General features: G+C 40.9%; 1 protein-coding gene across 2 annotated transcripts in view; it reads left to right on the top strand.

The window, feature by feature from the left end:
- LOC134344277 (thrombospondin type-1 domain-containing protein 7A-like) overlaps positions 1-21,630 on the top strand; it is a 438,835-nt gene that overhangs the window by 227,634 nt on the left and 189,571 nt on the right. Inside the window, exon 4 of one of the 2 annotated variants that reach the window (XM_063043785.1) lies at positions 1,827-2,008. In XM_063043785.1, coding sequence (XP_062899855.1) covers positions 1,827-2,008 — 182 coding nt within the window. The remainder of the gene's footprint in view (positions 1-1,826; positions 2,009-21,630) is intronic. The other variant, XM_063043786.1, reaches the window with a different exon arrangement.

Here is a 21,630-nt window from a genome sequence, read left to right on the forward strand (position 1 = left end):
TACTGAATGTCTGTCCACTTAAGTAGTTAACACACACCCTATCACTATCAAATAGTAGAATTAAGAATCTTAACTAATTTCCCTTTCATAGTTTAGATGAGTAAAGTCAAACTACTATGTTTGTCCAATTTCCTTGTTAAGATTAATTAACTTCTACATCTATATTTCAAACATCTGTATTTCTAAAGCTGATGACGTACAAAGAAGTAATGTTCTCTGGCCTCCCCAGTCTAATTCAAAAGAAGAAGCCTTGAGCATACTGAACAATGTTTTCACAGTCCATTGTTAGGTGGAAACTAGCTTACATCTAAATTACCAGTGAGCATATTTATGTCAGTTAAATAGACAGAGAGGCAAGTGGAAGTCATTGCTTATCATTCTGAAATGCACTACTCATTGTTGTCTCATAAAATACTTTCCTGAGACGGATATGGAAATTCTGACAGCAATGTCTTCGGAAACATAGATCTGAAATATGGCCCAGCTGCCTCATTAAATTTTTAAGCAAAGAACATCTAAAATCCTACTTTCAAAGCTCTCCTTCCTTTTATATGTATTAACTCTATGAGTGTAGAATTTCCTTTGAAGTGTTTGGATGCACAGATGCTTTAAAAATGAATCGGAAAATTCTTTTATGTTTTTGTTGTGAAATTTTTTTTTAAACTGCAGCTCCTACCAAAGATCCTAATATTCTCTGCCAAAATGAAATGCTCAGAATGCTGCTAATTGTTATTCCAAATTTTGATGCTGAGTACACAGTCCTCAAAGAGATTTAGGGCTGACTGTTCCACTAATGTGTATGTTTATCTGCTAATTTATCGAAGAGTTATACACTGTTTACCAGCTAGGATATTTACTTCCAGCTGATATAAATGCCAGCAGGTAGCTGTTGGAGTGATGAAAAAGAAGAAATTGGAAGTAGACAAAGAAATAGCTCGCAGTGTAGTTTTATTTATTGAAAATAGTTGTAACATGCCTTGACTACCGTGCTGTGCAAATCCATGGCTCACTTGTCTTTTTTTCCACTCTGATCTCTCATTTCTTTAATTTGGTGTTCTTGTTGGAAAAGGGTACTACTAAGCATTTGCCCAATGAATGACTGAAGAAGAAATTTAATTTATTTTCATCCCTCAATAATGTGAAGTCCTAATGATGATATTCTTCATTTAGTGTGCTGCAGTGGCAAATTGTTCTCAGTACAATAGTTAAATACGCAACTGGGGACAAGATATTGGGAATTATCCATAGTGATAAAACACTGTATGTCTGCTGCTTCAGTGGATCAATGCCAGAATTAAAGCTCATGAACATCATGCACAGATTGCTGTTGTATTCCCTACATTACAAGTGGCTACACTTCATTAGGCTTCACTGCCTGTAAATATTGTGGGACATCCTAGGCTATAATTGCAGTCTTTCTTTTTACTCTTCTCACAGAGAAAATCAATCTAGAAGCCTCTTTAACTAACAGTTACAATGATATTTATGTACCCTGAAGTCTCCTAGCAAATCCTTCCATTATATAACAGCAAAATGAACGGCAAGAATTAGATTGCACTACTTAAAATGATAACTCTATTATCACTTAAGAGCAACTGATGTCTATTAAAATAAAGGCAACCTTATTACTATCAGTCTTCAATATGCATTTCTTTAAAAATTGTTGCCTTCTTTACAATTTCTGTTTCGGATTTGATTGCCTTCAATTTATTAAGCTACGCTTGAGTTGTTGTTAGCAAACTTTCTTGAATTGCTGCAATCCATTTGGAATTTTAAAATGATGTATTATGAAATGAAATCATTTTCTATTGATCTGCTTGCTGCAGGTATGTGTGGAAGACAACAGAATGGAATGAATGTCGTGTTGATTCACTACTCAGCCAGCAAGACAGAAGACGTGGAAATCAAACTGCACTCTGTGGTGGGGGGATTCAAACCCGTGAAGTCTACTGTGTACAAGCTAATGAAAACCTCTTTTCCTATCAAAACACACTGAAGGAAAAGGAAGGTAATGGTCCATGTTTCATCAGTAATGTGATCCGTCATATTTACCCCTTGCAAACTAGATTTAAATGTCAGTTTAGTTCACTGCAGCAGCCCATTTCAAAGACTTCAGATTCAAAGTACATTTGTTATCGCCTATGTTGTAATGTAATACAATATACAACCCTGAAATTCATCTTCCTCCCAGACGGACAGGAAACACACATTCATGGAACCAACCTGTTCAAAGAAAAATATTAACCATCATATTCAGCTCAGCCATTCACTTAGCTGACTTAATTTTTCCAAAGAATGTTAATTATAGCAATTACTTTAACAACGAGATATTTTCCCCTGAATTTTGTGAATGAATTAAGAATGAATTTCAAATTTAATGTAATTATACAATCAAGTAAGCTTTATTCTATTAATCAATGTAGCACAGAGTTGAACTTTATTCTTTACTTCACCCCACTCATCTGTTCTAAATACCACTAAGTCACAATGCAGTAGAACACAGAAACAGACCCTTTGGCTTGCAATGTACTATCTATATTAATTCTATTTAACTACAGGTTTTTCTGCCACACCCTGATGTGTCTGCACCCCACTATCCTTGCTTCAAGATGTAGCGGATTACTGTTGTGCATTCCTTGGTCTGTTGCCTGTTGCTGATACTTATACTTTATACTTTATTGTCGCCAAACAATTGGTACTAGAACGTACAATCATCACAGCGATATTTGATTCTGCGCTTCCCACTCCATGGATTACAAATATTAAATATTAAAAATATTAAAAATAGTAAAAATTAGTAAATATTTAAAATTTAAATTATAAATCATAAATAGAAAATAGAAGAATGGAAAGTTAGGTAGTGCAAAAAAACTGAAAGGCAGGTCCAGATATTTGGAGGGTACGGTCCAGATCCGGGTCAGGATCCGTTCAGCAGTCATATCACAGTTGGAAAGAAGCTGCTCCCAAATCTGGCCGTACAAGTCTTCAAGCTCCTGAGCCTTCTCCCAGAGGGAAGAGGGACAAAAAGTGTATTGGCCGGGTGTGTCGTGTCCTTGATTATCCTGGCAGCACTGCTCCAACAGCGTGCGGTGTAAAGTGATGTCCATCTGTTCACCCTCCATGGTCCACTTGGCCATCTCTCTTTCAGGTCCATTTGCCACATGCACTCAGGATTTTCCTGTGACTTTTCTCTCCTCCCTGTCACCTGCTACCTCCATGCCCTCATTGTTCACTCTTGCTTTGCTCTGTCTTCCCAGACTTTCACGCTTCATCCAACTTGTCTGGTTGACCTGTGGATTTTCACTTTGCCCAGCCCACTCCCAATCAAGAGTAACTGATAAAAAATGCTGGAGGAATGCAGAAGGTCAGGCAGCGCCTACAGAACTGAACAAACAGTCAACATCTCAGGCTGAAACCTTTCATCAGAACTCAAATCCCCACCCTCCCTGCTTCGATCTGCAGCAAACTGCTGCTGAGATTTTACTTCACCCTGTTCATTTCTGCCTCTGGTTCATATTCTGTGGTCCACATCATTCCTGATGGTTTTCTTTCAGGTTCACTCTTGTTCCACCCTCCCCTCTTCATTTCAGGTCTGCCAGAGCTGCCCTCTGCCTTCTCCCTTTCAGGTGCTGTTGAATTCCACCCTGTCGGGTCTGAAACCAGTATGCCACATCCCCTTAGGACCTTGCTTCTGCCTCTGCCCTTCAATCTGCTGCTTGTGATCTCAGTGCCCATCGTAGTTTACTCCCAATTTGCTTTGCCGTTCAGCATGCTAGCTCATCGACCAGGATATCTTCACATTTCACTGTCCTCTCCCATCTCCCAATTTTCTCTGCTTCAGCCTACAGCCGATTACCATGGTACATTCCCATGTTAGTCACCCCCTCACCTTGTACACCGCTGCTGCTAGTTCACCATCAAGGACAGAAAGAATGTGGTTATTTATTATATAGTGTAGAGTAGGGCCTTCCATCCCTTCAAGCCACGCTGCCCAGCAATCCCTCATTCTAATCCTTGGACAATTTTCAATGACCAATTAGCTCACCAACCGGTACATCTTTAGACTGTGGGAGGAAAGCGGGCAGAAAACCCACAAGGTCACAGGGAAGACATACAAACTCCTTGCAGGCAGCGGTGGAAATTGAACCTGGCTCTCCTGTACTGTAAAGCGTTGTGCTAACCACTATGCTACCGTGCTGCCCAGAAGAATAAAGTCTTCTGACCTCCAACTCGGACAAAATAATTGATAGGCCTGAAAAACAAAAGGCTTAACCTTATTAATCAGTATAAGAATAAGCCAACGAGAACTTTAATTTGTAACATCATATAAGAAGATTCTACACGTGCTAGATATCTTGAACAACACACACAAAATGCTGAAGGAACTTAGCAAATCAGGCAATGTCTATGGAGGGGAATATATTGTTGATGATTCCGGCTGACACCTTTCATCTGTGACCAGGTGATGGGGAAGGTGGGTGGGTGGAGGAGAGGTGGATGCAGTAAGAAGCTGGGAGAGGATAAGTGGAATAGGTAAAAGGCTGAAAAGGAATTCATATAGGAGAAGACAGTTGATCTAGGAAGAAAGGGAAAGAGAAAGGGAAGGAAAGGGAGTTGATAAGTAGGTAAGGAGAAGAGAAGGGGTGAAAAGGGATAGCCACCAGGAGATCCTGCATTGTTATTGATTGTACATGCTGTTTGGAAGTCTAATGGCTGGATATCAGCTCTCACAGAACCAGTTCAACACTGGATATGCTAGTTGGCCCATGATGTTGTGCCGGGCTTGATGTCAATTTCACCCTGATTAAACCTGTTGAACAGCATTTAGTGTTATATTCAAATGGAGATCACAGTACCATTGAAGATTCCTGTCTAAATGGAACTCCATTTCTCCAGAGTTCTCACTTAAAATATAGGAAGCAAGTCACACCCTTAAAGAACTCTCCAGCGGCATTAAAAAAAGAGCTGATAGAAGTTGAGGGAAATACAGGGGTGGCAAGACATATTTTCAATGTGTGTGGGGCCACATTCTCAATGTAATCAATCCCATGGATTGTGTCCTGTGCCGCACAGGAGTTACATCACCAATACACACTACCTTGGACACAGAGTGGGCATGTGCAGACAGCAACACCATTTTCATTGTTGAGATTTTTTACCTCATGTCTCTGATCAATCTGCTGTTGGGTTTAGGGTTTGCTCCTTTCCTTTTCTGTGGGTTGGAAGTTTGGACGTTTTCTTCCGATTTCTATCAGGGAAACTGAAGGATATTGTATATGTTGTACAGGTTATTGATGAGTTCCTATGCACAAATGATGCCAGAAAATCATCCCAGTCTAACTTGCCACCAGAAACAAGTGACATTACAATACAGCTCGAGGAAAAAAAAGAGTGGCACTGCTAGTAGAGCCGCTGCCTCACGATGCCAGAGACCCAGGTTCAATGCTGACCTTAGGTCCTGTCTGTGTGCTCTTTGCATATTCTCCCTGGGACCACATGAGTTTTTTTCCAGGTGGCTCTTGTTTCCATCCACATCCAGAGTCATGCAGGACGCTAGGTTATTTAGCCATTTGAAATTGCTTCCTGTGGAGGTGAGTGGGAGAATCTCAGGGAAGATGATGAGAAGATGAGGGAAATTAGAAGACAATAGAATTACTGTAAATGGGTGGTTAATAGGCAGTGTGAATTTGGTGGGCTCAAGGGTCTATTTTAATGCTGTTTGAATCTATAATAGATGCAGTATGTCTATGATATCTCTATAACAACTTTAAAGATTTTCTTTTAAATGGCTGCAAATCTTTAATTACTCAGCTTAAAGTGTCCTTAACCGTCACAATTGCAACTTGTGCAGAGGTAAAATTTTCTGCTTGGACAGTTCGGACTTCTGAACAGTATACATAGTAAACCCTCCTGGGTCTTTATTGAAGGATGCTCTATTTATGTTTGCCACCGATTTATAAATTGCTGGGTTGCCTCATCATATTCCACTGCTGGCAGGCATTGTCAGTTTCATGAACAATACACTGACAGTTAAATTATCCTGAATAAAGAAAGTCATATAAACATTGATATTAATGTAATATTTCAGTTTTATCAGCACTGCTAACCAATTTATAAAATAGGTTAATATGTTTGATAAAATCTTGATCATTGAAGCAATACAAATGTATGGGATTTATTTTATTCGAACAATATAATTTCAGGGTCATTATTTCTTGGCTTGAGTAGGGAAAAAAACAAATAGATTGCAATATATTGTTTGCACAGTGAATAATTTCACTTGCTGTCAGATTTCAGATTGTTCAAAAACAAATGCTGCCTGTATAAGGTTTTATATTATAACTCCATCAAGGAATTTGGATACTATTGATTGCATTGTTTCAGAAAGTGCATCACTGAAGTAGGGGAAGCCTAACATTGCATTACTTCTGCCAATCACTGTTGAAATGATAGTTATCTATCGTATCCAACAAATACAGGAAACCTGTGTGAGAGAGTTTTTAAAGTGGAAAAGCAATTGCACTGTGGCAGCTCCACTCTCTTGACCTCAGAAGTCTGGGTACGAACAAGTGTCACAAACTGGGGCATCTTTGTTTGCTGTGGATGACCACGATCATCGAAGTTTCAAGGATGTAATGTTAAAACTTTAAAAAGCACTCACTTGGAGTATTGTAAGCAGCTTTGTGCCCCTTATCTTAGAAAGGATGTGCTGAAACTGGAACGGGTTCAAAGTAGGTTCACAAAAATGATTCAAGGATTGAATAGCTTGTCATATGAAGAGCATTTGATAGCTCTGGGCCTGGATTCACTTGAATTCAGAAGAATGACGGGTGATTTCATTGAAACCTATTGAACGGTGAAAAGCCTTGATAGAGTAGATGTGTTGAGAAGATGTTTCCTATGGTGGGAGAGTCTAAGACCAGAGGACACAGCCTCAGAATAGAGAGGCATCCTTTTAGAATGGAGACGAAGAGAAATTTCCTATGCCAGAGAGTGGTGAATCTGTGGAATTCTTTGCCACAGTCAACTGTGGAAGCCAAGTCTTTATGTATTTTTAAGGTAGAGGTTGATAGATTCTTGATTGGTCAAGGCATGAAGGAATTCATTGAGAAGGCTGGAGATTGGGGCTGAGAGGAATATTGGATTAGCCATGATGAAATGGGAGACCAGATCCGATGGACCACATGGCCTAATTCTGCTCCTATATCTTATGAGGTCTTTTATGCCTTGTCATGGCCTTCGCTCTCCATGGAACTTTGCAGTACCGCCTTCCTGGTCGTTAATTTGACTGTAGATCTCATCTGCCCAGTCTGCCGGAGCTGACTGCATGCTAGGACATGCATATCCCTTTCTCACCGGATTATGAGACTGCCGGCTGCCCTCACCTACTTTAGACCACCTGTCTAAGCAGTGTAACAAGATGTGGCCGCTGACATATGCAAACAGCTGCTTGGAGCCACAGATGAGAGCTGAGTGGCCAGGTGGGGACCAAAGGTGAATGAGCTGCCCAGAGTGGACATGACAAGCCCCTTCACCAGTGGTGCTGCCACTACCTGGACACCCCATACTCCCCACCTTTGAAATAACAGATATGTAATTAAGGTATTCTAAAGCATATTTTGCTTGAATTATTTAAAGTAATTGAAATTTTAAAATAGGTGTTCCCCTAGCGTTATTTTGGAACAGTTGAGTTACTTGAACTCAAACAGAATACTGCTGAAGCTGAAAATCTGCATGATTTCTTAATTGATAGAAGGTAAAGATGCAAGAAAAATTCTCACAGATCAGGCAGCATCAGTAGAAAGAGGGAATATTTCAGACAGATGACCCTGCACCTTTCTATGTAACAAATGGAACTACTCTGCTACTCTACTCTTTGTAGATATTTGAGCTGTGTATGTGTGTGTGCTGACCATCTCAGCGGCAGTCCACGGTTAGTTTTACTTCCATGAAACTTCTCAGACCTTTAACTCTAAGAATCTTAAGCAGTGCGAATTAATAGTGTAGAAATCATGGCTGGGTCACCGGTGCAGGCAAAGGCATAAGTTTGAGAATTTCAGTGCAATCCTATGCTTTGCTTATGTGCAGTTTAGGATTAATCATGAGAATAGACCTTGACTTTGAACATTATGTAACAGATGTGACAAAGAATCAGTTGACTATTTACTGATTTTGTTTTCAATGAAGAATATTTACTTTTTCACTCTATTACACCTATTTAAATGTTGCCCAACTGTAACTTAATTACATTCATTAAAATTTTAGACAATTTGAAATGATGCAAACAAACAATTTCCCCAGGTCATACTTGAATTGCTCTGTCCTCTTCACTTAAGTGTTTTTTTCCCTTCCATCAACAACCTCCACCCACACTGTTGTTTCTGTGTAACTACATATCAATTAAAATAAAAGCACACACGCGGGAGAGAACAATGTGCATGCGTAGACGACAGATCATACGTAGTGCTAAGGGTAGTCAATCCTCTTAAAAAAAAAGATCCATACATTACACTTCCTGCCCCTTTAGATTAATGTCATATAAGACAGGATTGGTCTCCTTTCAGATTAACCAGGTCACGATATGAATGTTCCTGACTCAACCCTTTTTTTTTACGAGGCCAAATGGCTAGCTCGACGCTCAACCGGCACGGATGGAAAGCGTGCTCGGGGGTGGCCCGACTTGGACTCAGGAGCCTTCGCTCTGGAGTCCGGCGCTGATGCCAATGTGCCACTAGCCGGCAATCAATCAATCAATAAATAAGTAAATAAAAGACTATAGGTACAAGACATTCAATTTCCCTTTCACAAACTATATTCAAATAAACATGCTTTCACAATAACAATCCATAACTAACTTCACAATTCTAAAGGTTCAGTCTTTTGGGTGGAGCTCTGTTTCTTTCTAGATAGAACCTCTGGAGTTGTGGAGCGGCATTAGGTTTGGCAGTTGTCTTATCTAAGACAATGCTCTCGGTTTCTGGTGTCACTTTGCTGTCAGTGACATGATCATCACTGAGAAGAAAGTCTGGTGGCTGTAATCTGTCCACCTTGTTGGACGCAATCCACTCTGGTGTGTTCTTCAGTGAGCATCCAGTTTCCGGTCCATATGACATCTCCATGTATGATCTCCAACATTCACTGTGTACGTTGGTGGTCCAGTTCTTGTAGCTATCCTACAGGGTGTCCACTTGGCTTCTCAATAATCACACGCTTCGACTTCCTGTCCAAGCTTGAAGCTTCTTGCTGATTCATTTTTGACTACCTGAACTGTTTATTCTACACTTTCCTCCATAAATCTGGTTTTAGGAGGTTTAAGCAAGATCTCAGATTCCTACACATGAGCAGCATTGCAGATGTTTGACTTGTTGTCGCATTACCATGGTTCCGATACACAAAAAAAAAGATTGGCCACCTTGTGCTGTAGGGAAATCTCCTCCTTGTCCGTAGCTTTAATGGACTTCCTGGAGGTTTGGATAAACTTTTCTGCTAATTCATCCATTGCTGGGTGGTGAGGAAGTGACTTGAAATGTCCAATGCCATTTTTCTTCATGAACCGTTGGAATTCTTCTGACATGCATTGGGGTCCGCTGTCATTCACAAATTGTTTAGGTAAGTTGATTCTGGCAAAAGTTAGTCCTCAGAGTGAAGACAAACTTTGCTGAGGTGGTTGACTCCATTGCATTAACTTCCAGCAATAAGAAACATGGAGTCCATGACTGGCCCAGCAAAGTCGATATGTTCTCTTTGCCATGGTGACCACAGGTGTAACAAAACACATGGAGGTGCTGTGTGTAGTTTTTGGTCAAGTCTTCAATCTGTTTATCTATTCCCTCCTCAAACATCTTCTCATTGTAGTATGCAGCTGGGCCATTCTCTGGTTGGTGCTAACGTTTGGACTGCAGTTGTCTGTTAATGTCACATCAAGAGCTTTGATTGAGTGCCAGTCTGGTTGAATTTTCTCAACTATTCATGTCTGAAAAGTGCTGGCCCTCTACTTTTCAATACATAAGGTTTTAACTGTTGAGTTTGGCATTCATATGCGCATTTAGTTTCAGTTTGACTTTGGGAGATACTTTTTCGTCTGTGTATCAGAGTCTTGTCATCTTCAGAAGTTTTTGGATGACTCTGCCATAGTTAGATGCATCAGCAAGGGAGATGAGGCTGAGTACAGGGCTACGGTAGGAAACTTTGTCACATGGTGTGAGCAGAATTATCTGCAGCTTAATGTGAAAAATACTAAGGAGCTGGTGGTAGACCTGAGGAGAGCTAAGGTACCGGTGACCACTGTTTCCATCCAGCGGGTCAGTGTGGACGTGCTGGAGGATTACAAATACCTGGGGATACGAATTGACAATAAACTGGACTGGTCAAAAAACACTGAGGCTGTCTACAAGAAGGGTCAGAGCCATCTCTGTTTCCTGAGGAGACTGAGGTCCTTTAACATCTGCCGAACGATGCTGAGGATGTTTTACGAGTCTGTGGTGGCCAGTGCTATCTTGTTTGCTGTTGTGTGCTGGGGCAGCAGGCTGAGGGTAGCAGACACCAATAGAATCAACAAACTCATTCGTAAGGCCAGTGATGTTGTGGGGATGGAACTGGACTCTCTCACTGTGGCGTCTGAAAAGAGGATGCTGTCTAAGTTGCATGCCATCTTGGTCAATGTCTCCCATCCACTACATAATGTACTGGATGGGCACAGGAGTACATTCAGCCAGAGATTCATTCCACCGAGATGCAGCACAGAGCGTCATAGGAAGTCATTCCTGCCTGTGGCCATCAAACTTTACAACTCCTCCCTTGGAGGGTCAGACACCCTGAGCCAATAGGCTGTTCCTGGACTTATTTCATAATTTACTGGCATAATTTACATACTACTATTTAACTATTTATGGTGCTGTTACTATTTATTATTTATGGTGCAAATGTAACAAAAACCAATTTCCCCCGGGATCAATAAAGTATGACTATGACTAAGTCTTTAGCATCACTGTGGTCTTCTCTAATGGTATCTTAGAAAACAGTTTGTTGTAGTCAGCCCCTGGAATTATAGACAAAGCTGACCCTGTATCCAACTCCATTTTCAGTTTTACACCAGACACATCTATTGTGATCCAGATGATTTTGTGATCAACTTCAGTAATACTAAGCATTTCTAAGCATGACAGCTCACCTTTGTCAGACTCTATGTTGTGTGATTTTGTTTTACAATCGGTAACTTCATGCATTTGTATTTGAGACTTTTCACTTGGTTGTGCTCTTTGTCTCCCTTGCATACATGACTTTATCTGTGACACTTTATGCAAACTTCTTTGAACCAACAGTTATTTGCATCATCGAGGATTTGCCACATTGATAACATTTTTGGCTTTTTGCACCATTCAGGGACATTTTGTGCATTTCACATTCTAACCTCCTTTTCTGTAGTTCTGCTGCATCCTTTGCTGCTATTTCTAATGATATTGCAATGGTCAATGCCCATTCTATGGTTAGGCCTCTTTCTGACAGTAGCCTCTTTTATGTACTTTGTGCATGCCACATACACGCCTGTCCCTTAAAGCATCAGAAAGTCTATCTCTAAATTCACAGTACTGGGAAAGTTTGTGCAGTTCTGCAATGTATTCGGAAATGCTTTCATCCTTTGACAAGTTCCTTTTGTAAAATCTAAATCTCCCAGCTATTACAGTGGTTAGGGCTCAAGTGATTTTGTAAAATTTAAAAAATTTTGTCAAACATCTTACTTGCTGGCTTTTCTGGGGTTACTAAGTTGTGTAAGAGACAATACATTCTAGGACCCATTAAGAAAAGAAGCATGAGGGATTTCTTTTGTTCCTTCATATTTTTCGCGTTGCAATACAGTTTCACTGTCCTGATATGACTCCCAGCCTTCATTAGCGCTATCAACTTTATCATCCTTCCCAACTGAAGCCATCGGCATGTTATTTTCACTTTAACTTTGCTAGTTGGGTCTTTCACTGTGTACTATGCAGGCAGTTACTCATGCGTCTCTTTGTTAGCGTCCATGATGGCTCTCATACAGTTAACTCTCACTGTTTTGTCCTGTAACTGTCGGTGCAGTTGGTGATATTCTCTGACATTCAGAGTTGTCCTCGTTGCCAATTTGTTGTGTCTGTGCAACTATGTATCAATTAAAATAAAAGCATGCACATGGGAGATGGCTTTAACTGGTGTATTCACATTGCAGCTAGAAAGAGAGAGAGAGAAAAGGGGAAAAGAATATATATGCATGGACAACAGATCATACATCGTGTTAAGGAGTCATTACTCCAAACTCTAAAAGAAGTAATTCCATACATTACACGCACCATCTCCTCCAGGTGCTCCAGTTTCCTTACCCCATTGGGGTGGCACAGTGATGTAGTGGTTAGCATAATGCTTTATAGTATCAGCGACCCAGGCTACATTCAAGCTGCTGTCTGGAAGGAGTTTGTACTTTCTCCCCATGATTTCCTGTGGATGCTCCGGTTTCTTCCCACGGTATAAAGATGTACCGGTTAGCAGTCTAGTTGGTTTTTGTAAGCCTGGGAGGAAGGTATGGAGATCCTGAGATGCCCCGTCATCAAGATCCTCCTCTCAGCCTCACCAGTGTAGTCCAAAGGAAAGCTTATGAAGCAATACATTTGGCACCAGCTTGGCTATAGGAACTGCTGGAAGGATGTTCAATGACATCCAGCCAACTTAGGAGCTCCACTCCAGGTTAGCTGTCTGGGTTTACTCCCATAGCCTTTGTCTCTCCGGAGGCTGCCCACAAAGCAGTGGAACTATTCACCCATAGCTGGGGATCTGGTTCACGAGCACCAGAGCCTGTCCACACACCGGTGGACCTGCATGCTAAATGTGTAGGGGCCAGACCTCCTCCTGTCCTCTGTCGTTCAGTCTGAGTCCAACAGGAGTTCACTTTCCATGCGTCGCCAACGAGGAGGTATTGCATGAGGCTTGCTGTTGGAGAGGCTATGTATTGGCAGGGAAAGACTTACGCATTCAGCTCTCCTTTTTGCAAGACTGCCAGCGAGCAGAGGAAGCTAAAAGTGACAGCGACAAGCAGTACCCGCTGCAGTACCAGACTAGACACATCACAACAACCATTTTGACACCTGTGATTACACTAAGATTAAATAGGTAGGTTGCAGAGCAGGGCAGTTCATTACGATAGAAGACCAGTTCTATGTTTTAACTCTAAACAAACAAATCTCTTTTCCACCCTGTCTAGCAAACTCTGCATTTATACGTCTAGATTCCATGTTCCTGTACACTCTATAGTGTCCTACAATTCATAGTACAAGCCCTATGTGGGTACGATATTTAAAACTGTATCACTTCACATATCCATGTTAAAGTCCATTTGCTACTCCTCAGCTCACTTCCCTAAGTCATGTACAATAACCTTCACTATTAACATCTCCTAATCCTGCGCCTTCTGCAAACTTACTGATCAAGCCAGGTATTTCTTGATCAAATTCACTTATAGAAATAGCAAATAACAAGGATACCAACAATGGCCTACTCATAGTCACTGGCTTCCATTGCAAGAAGCAAACTTTAATCACCTTCCTACCTCCAAACCAATTTTGAAACCTAATTAGCCCTCCTTGGATTATGTGGCATCTAACCTTACAGAGCAGCCTACCACACAGTACCCTCATTGCCTTGATAAAATCTAGATAGACAACATCCACTGGCCTACCCTCATTTGCCTTTATTACTTTAATAAATTAAGATTCTTCAAGAAGACTTTCCTTGTGCAAATCCATGCTGAGTCCTCCTAATCGGACAGCCTACCCCAATGCTGATAAACCTTGTCCTTCAAAACCACCCCCCTGCCCCCAGTAACTTCCCCACTATTGTCGTCAGGCTGACCATCCTGTAGTTGCCTACTTGACCTTGCTATTTTTTATAAACAAAGGAACATTAGACACTTTCCAGTCTTCAATAACATCCCTAGTGGCTAATGAAGCCAATATCTCCAAGGTCTCTGTAATTTCTCCTTTAGCCTCCCATGAAGTCTGAAGATGCACTCAGTCAAGCTTTGTGGATTTATCTACCTTAATGTGCTAAAGGGCTGCAAATACCACCTCCATGTTAATATGAATGTTATCAAAAGTATTTCCTATAGACTTCCATCAAAGGCAACCATGATTTTCTCCTTAGTAAACACTGAGGACAAATATTCATTAAAAATTCCACTCATCTCCTGCTGCTCAGGACTTGGGTGGCCCTGCTGATTTAAGTGGACCTACTCTCTCCCAAACCACTCTTTTATTCTTAATATAGGTACAGTGCCTCTTTATATTTTCCTTAACCTTACCTACCAAATCCATCTCATACCCTCTTTGTCCTCCTGATTTTCTTTCTCAGAGTATACTTAATCGTTTTATAACTATCAAGAGATTTGCTTGAACCAACATGCTAAACCCAACATATGATTCCTTTTTTCTTGACAAGGGCTTCGATATCCCTCATCAGCCATAATTCCCTAAACATGCCAGCTTCATCCTTCATCTTAACAGGAGTGTGCTGGTCCTAGGCACTTGGTATCTCAGTCTTAAAAGACTCAGCTTTCATCTCAAGTAAGCTCACCCAATTGACCTCTGCTAGATCCTGTCCAATTCCCCCAAAATTAGCTCTGGTCTACTTTCGCACCCTAACCTGTTGACCTATCTTGCCCTTTCCTATCACTATCTTAAAAATAAAAGAATTATGGTCACTAGAGCCAGTGTTCCTTGACTGCTACTTTTGTTAATTGTCCTCCTCACTCCCTATGAAGAGATCCAGTATTGCTCCCTCAAAAGAAGGGTCCTCTGTATATTGATTCAGGAAACGTTCCTAGATGCATTTCATAAATTCCACCCCATCCAGGCCCATATAACTCCAAGAGACGCAGACAATATCAGGGAAGATTAAAGTTACCTACTAATATAAACCTATTATTTTTACAAATCAAGTCTAGTCATTTATTGTCAATTAACTATATACATGTATATAATGTATATAACCACATAATGTATATAGAAACGAGAAAACATTTCTTCGTACCAGGGTGTCAAGCACAGTTTTGCACATAACACACACAGCACATGAAGGTAAGGATAAAATCTACTGATGAATCACAAATAAGTAACAAACTAAAATGCATTAATATTAAGTATTGTAAGGTGCAGAACAGTTTAACCAGTGACACTTCGAATACAGTGCAGTCATGAGTTCAGAAGGCTAATGGCCTTGGACTCTGTTTCTCATTCTAACCCTTTCCTGTTTCTCATTCTAACCATTCTTGTTTTTGTGCCTCGTAGTCTCCTGCCTGATGGTAGAAAGTCAACGAGGATGCTGGATGGACGGGGGAGATGCTCAATAATACTAAAGGCCCTGTGTTTACAGCGCTCCTGATAAATGTCCCTGAAGGATAGCAGTGAAACACCTATGATCCTCTTAGGTGTTGTCACAGTCGTTTGTGGAACTTTAGGTCCAAAGCTCGACTGCTCCCATACCAGATGGGGATGCAACTTGTCAGGATTCCCTCAATGGTGCTCCTGTAAAACACATTTAAGATGTTGGGGGGTGGGGTGGGGGGTGGGAGGAGGAAGCCTTGCTTGTCTCAATCTTCTTCGGAGGTGGAGATCCTGCTGTTCAGGGAGGTGATATTAAGGGACTGGGTGACATCATCCATGATGTGAACGCTCAAGAACTTGGTGCACGTAACTCACTCCATTGAGAAGCCTTGTATTCACAGAGGGGGATGGTTCGTCTGCACCTTCCTGAAGTCCACAATGGTTTCCTTGGTCTTCTCCACACTCAGGCTTAGGTTGTTCTTCTCACACCAATCCACCAGCCACTCTGCTTCCTCTCTATACTCTGACTCATCATTATTCTTGATGTGACCAACCACCATTGCACCATCCGCAAACTTGATGACTCAGTTTGAGCTGAATCCTGTGATACAGTAATGCCTCAGCTGTGTGAAAAGCAGTGGGATGAGTTCACAGCCTTGTGGAGCACCTATGCTGACCGTAATTTGACTAGAGACGTTGCTGCCCACATGGACCGACTGTGGTCTTACTGTTAAGAAGTCTATATCCAACTACAGAGGGAGGTGTTGAGATCCAGTGAGGCCAGTTTCCCCACCAGTTTCTGGGGTATGATGATGTCGAATGCCGAACTGAAGCCTATAAACAGCAGTCTGGCATATTGAGACCCCATTTTCCAGCTTTCCATTTTACAACTGACCAATTTTTCTACACACCTGCTCCTCAAGTTCCTACTGACAATTTGGGTGGGGTGGGGTAGGGGTGTCTATAGCACTACCCCACTGGAGTGACCATCCCCTTGTTTCTAAGCTCTGTCCATGACACAACTTTTGTTGGCAGAATCTCAGATGGTGATGAGGAGGCATACAGGAGTGAGATAGATCAGCTGGTTGAATGATGCTGCAACAACAACCAATGTCAGCAAGACCAAGGAACTGATTGTGAACTTCAGGAAGGGGAAGTCGAGGGAACATACACCAATCCTCATTGTGGGGTCAGCAGTGGAAAGAGTGAGCATTTTCAAGATCCTGGGTTCTGAAGATTTATCCTGGGCCCAAGATACTGATGTAATTACAAAGAAGGGACAGCAGTGACTATATTTCATTAGGAGTTTGAGGAAATTTGGTATGTCAACAAAGACTCTTGCTAATATCTGCAGATGTACTGTGGAGAGCATTCAAACTGTCTGCTATCAAGGGGCCACTGCACAGGATTGGAAGAAGCTATAGAGGGTTTCAAACTCAGCCAACTCCATCACGGATGGTAGCCTCTGAATCATCGAGGTCATCTTCAAAGCACGATGCCTCAAAAAGACAGCATCTATTATTAAGGTCCCACACCACCAGAAGGATATGATCCCTTCTCATTGCTACATCAGAGAGGAGGTATAAGAGCCTAAAGACACCTCATGCAGGAGGAGCATTCCACTCTCTGAACTGCAATCCCACTTATACCAAATCAGGTACTCAGTGTGAACAGTAAAAATAAACCTTGCCTCTGCCCCTTCACCAAAGCCTCTAAGCAAGGCCACAACTTTCCAGCCTATGCTCCCGAAAGATCACACCACTTAACCTTACAGTACCTTCTTCTTTACTGGATAAAGTAGCCTCCCAGTAACCACTCAATGAGTCTTTACAATGGCCCCAGTAAGTGGCGAATCTTTGCATGTAGCTCCAATGGACATCATCAAATATTCCCATTTAGGACTACTACAGCAGAAAACCACATTCATAGCCATGGGTACTTTAGTCAGCAGCATTTTTTAAAGATGTTTAATAAGTCTATTGATACTCAAAATCGATGGATTCTGGATGGCAGATTCTGGTTGCGAATGCAGTTCCCCTTTAATAAGGGAACGAAAGCGGGACAGCACGCTGCTGTACAGCTACTTTTGAAACACCAAGGCCTTAAAATCCCACTACCAATTATCCTGCAGGTGAATGTACCAGAGGGACATCAAGGACTGCTATGTATTTGCTTCATGGAGTCTTGGCTCATTTACCTGAGACAAGTTCATCCCATAAAATGTAACAGTAAAAATCCACTGTTCTTGCAAGCTTGGAACATTAGTGTTGCTGGACTGGCAGAATCTTTATACTTTTGGATATTACGCTTAATACAGACCCATGCTTTTATTTAGATTGGTAAATTGGTTTATTATTGTCCAAGGTATTCATTGCAACAGTGCACTGATTGTATATAGTAAAACAATAAACAGAGTGCAGAATAAAGTCTTTTGGTTACCAAGGTGAAAGGTCAAATAGAACCATAGAACCATAGAAACTACAGCACAGAAACAGGCCCTTTGGCCCTTCTTGGCTGTGCCGAACCATTTTCTGCCTAGTCCCACTGACCTGCACACGGACCATATCCCTCCATACACCTCCCATCCATGTATATTCTTAAATGTTAAAAAAGAACCCGCATTTACCACCTCGTCTGGCAGCTCATTCCATACTCCCACCACTCTCTGTGTGAAGAAGCCCCCCCTAATGTTACCTTTAAACTTTTTCCCCCTCACCCTTAACCCATGTCCTCTGGTTTTTTTCTCCCCTTGCCTCAGTGGAAAAAGCCTGCTTGCATTCACTCTATCTATACCCATCATAATTTTATATACCTCTATCAAATCTCCCCTCATTCTTCTACGCTCCAGGGAATAAAGTCCTAACCTATTCAACCTATCTCTGTAACTGAGTTTCTCAAGTCCGGCAACATCCTTGTAAACCTTCTCTGCACTCTTTCAAACTTATTTATATCCTTCCTGTAATTTGGTGACCAAAACTGAACACAATACTCCAGATTCGGCCTCACCAATGCCTTATACAACCTCATCATAACATTCCAGCTCTTACACTCAATACTTCGATTAATAAAGGCCAATGTACCAAAAGCTCTCTTTACGACCCTATCTACCTGTGATGACACTTTTAGGGAATTTTGTATCTGTATTCCCAGATCCCTCTGTTCCACTGCACTCCTCAGTGCCTTACCATTAACCCTGTATGTTCTACGTTGGTTTGTCTTTCCAACGTGCAATACCTCACACTTGTCAGTATTAAACTCCATCTGCCATTTTTCAGCCCATTTTTCCAGCTGGTCCAAGTCCCTCTGCAGGCTCTGAAAACCTTCCTCAGTGTCTACTACACCTCCAATCTTTGTATCATCAGCAAACTTGCTGATCCAATTTACCACATTATCATCCAGATCATTGATATAGATGACAAATAACAATGGACCAGCACTGATCCCTGTGGCGCACCACTAGTCACAGGATAGATGAGGTAGATTGTGCGGTCAAGAGTCCTTTTTATCATTCTGCGTTATTTTTAAATGTAACAAGGATCAAAAATAAAAATTTCAGTGAACTTCATAAATCTAATAGAATGACAGGAAACAATGCTCTGGTGACTTCAAAGGCATGCAGGAAACAGAACACAGTGAGCTTAAAGGGAAAGAGGAAAAAGGTAACATCACCAAGTGGGCCAGATGCCTAAGCATCAGGATTTCTGAATAATTAGCCCATAATTTATTTAAGTTTTATTGCATTTTGTTATGTTTTGCAGCAGCAGTACAATACAATGCATAAAAATTACTATAAATTACACAGAATATATACAAATAAATAAGTAGCACAGTAAACGAGGGAAAAAATGTGATTAACTGGCATATCTGTTCTCAATTCTGATTGTTGGAGTCAATATAACAATCGTTCTAAAAATAATTATTCTTCAAAAACATTTGCCAATGCAGGTTACAAATCTAAATATACACTTAGAGGCCACTTTATTAGGTACATCCTGTACCTAATAAAGGACCACTGAGTCTATGCTTTAGTATTATGTGTCCTGCAACAAGATGCATGACACAAGGATTTTTAATTCCAATTACTTACCTTTCTCTCTAGGGATAGGGCAGCTCTCTACTGTTCTAATGTGATTACATAGCATCAGTCTTGCATTATCAGTTTTTTTTTATGGCTTCAAAAATCATTGTCAGAGTAGCACAACTGGTCAAGGGAATGTTTCAATGGCATAGGACTTGTGTATGTATCTTAGAACATAAAGGAATTTTTGTGTAACATTATTCAATAATTTGGGACTTTTGGTCATACAGCATAAGCATTATTTTCAATTACCGCTCTAGTTTGGAAATTGCAAATGGGCAATAGTCCATGAAATTTTGTAATTACAGTGCACAATTGAATATTATACCATGCCTTTGGTGACACACCAATGTTTTGCCTTTTTGAAGCATCCAGAGTCATCAAAAGCACTCTAGGAAGTCTTGCATTTATATAATAAGTTTCATCTCCTATCATAAAATGTTTCACAGCTTTAGCAGTATGGTCAATTTTATAATGTTTCTTCGAACATACAGTACAAGTTTAATTTGCCTATGTTTTGTTGAGGCCTTTTGAGGCCAAAAGCAAGGTCTTCCCTATGAACTCAAAAGAACAGCGAAGAGAGAAGGTGGTAGAAGACTTCTCAAACCTCATTCTTCCTCTTCCTAACTGATTTGGTTGCATATTTTGAGCATTCCGAGGGGGCACAGAGAAGATTCCTACTCCACCTTCAGAAAATCTTGAGACATTTACATATATGCAAATAAAACAAAGTTTGCATTTCCTGATTATATTAAATAATAACTAAAAGTACATGATGGTGGAAAACGGTCAGATAGATGAATTATTGCGCTGTTAAGATAAATTGAGGTAATGGTGTTTTCTCCATTATTCTTCCAGTAAGGAGATACACTGGTCATGAACAATTTCTTTAAAGGGAATTTTAGCAATCCAATTTCTCTAAAAACATCAAACATACCCACAAATAAAATCAAGAGGTTATTACTCATCATTCAGAGTACACTGCAAAGAATGATATGAGCTAAGAAATTACAGGGATAAAAGGACCCTGATGGCAGTTATATACAAGCCTCCTAACAGCTTCAGTAATGTGGACTACAAATTACAACAGGAAATAGAAAAGGCTTGTCAGAAGGGTAGTGTTATGATAATTGTGGGGGATTTTAACATGTGAGTAGATTGGGAAAATCAGGTCGGACTGGATTTCAAGAGAGAGAATTTGTAGAATGTCTGTAAGATGGCTTTTTAGAACAGCTTGTTGTTGAGCCCACTAGGGGATTGGCTGTACTAGATTGGGTGTTGTGTAATGAACCGGAGGTGATTAGAGAGATTGAGGTGAAGGAACCCTTGGGGGGCAGTGATCATAACATGATTGAGTTCACTGTGAATTTTCAGAAAGAGAAGCCGAAATCTGATGTTTCGGTATGTCTGTGGAGTTAAGGAAATTACAGTGGCATGAGAGAGGAACTAGCCAGAGTTGACTGGAAAGGGACACTGGCAGGAAGGATGGCAGAGCAGCAGTGGCTGGAGTTTATGTGAGAAGTAAGGAAGGTGCAAGACAGATATATTCCAAAAAAGAAGAAATTTTTGAATGGAAAAAGGATGCAACCGTGGCTGACAAGAGAAGTCAAAGCCAAAATTAAAGCAAAGGAGAGGGCATACAAGGAAGCAAAAATTAGTGGGAAGAGAGAGGATTGGGAAGTTTTTAAAAGCTTACAAAAGGAAATTAAGAAGGTCATTAAGAGGGAAAAGATGAACTATGAAAGGAAGCTAGAAAATAATATCAAAGAGGATACTAAAAGCTTTTTCAAGTATATAAAGAGTAAAAGACAGGTGAGAGTAGATATAGGACCAATAGAAAATGATGCTGGAGAAGTTGTAATGGGAGATAAGGAGATGGCAGAGGAACTGAAAGAGTATTTTGCATCAGTCTTCACTGGGGAAGACATCAGCAGTATACCGGACACTCAAGGGTGTCAGGGAAGAGAAGTGTGCACAGTCACAATTACGACAGAGAAAGTACTCAGGAAGCTGAATAGTCTAAGGGTAGATAAATCTCCCAGACCAAATGGAATGCACCCTCGTGTTCTGAAGGAAGTAGCTGTGGAGATTGCGGAGGCATTAGCAATGATCTTTCAAAAGTCAATAGATTCTGGCATGGTTCCGGAGGACTGGAAGATTGCAAATGTCACTCAGCTATTTAAGAAGGGGGCAAGGAAGCAAAAATGA

The sequence above is a fragment of the Mobula hypostoma genome, chromosome 3, assembly GCF_963921235.1.
Source record: "Mobula hypostoma chromosome 3, sMobHyp1.1, whole genome shotgun sequence".
NCBI lineage: Eukaryota > Metazoa > Chordata > Chondrichthyes > Myliobatiformes > Myliobatidae > Mobula > Mobula hypostoma.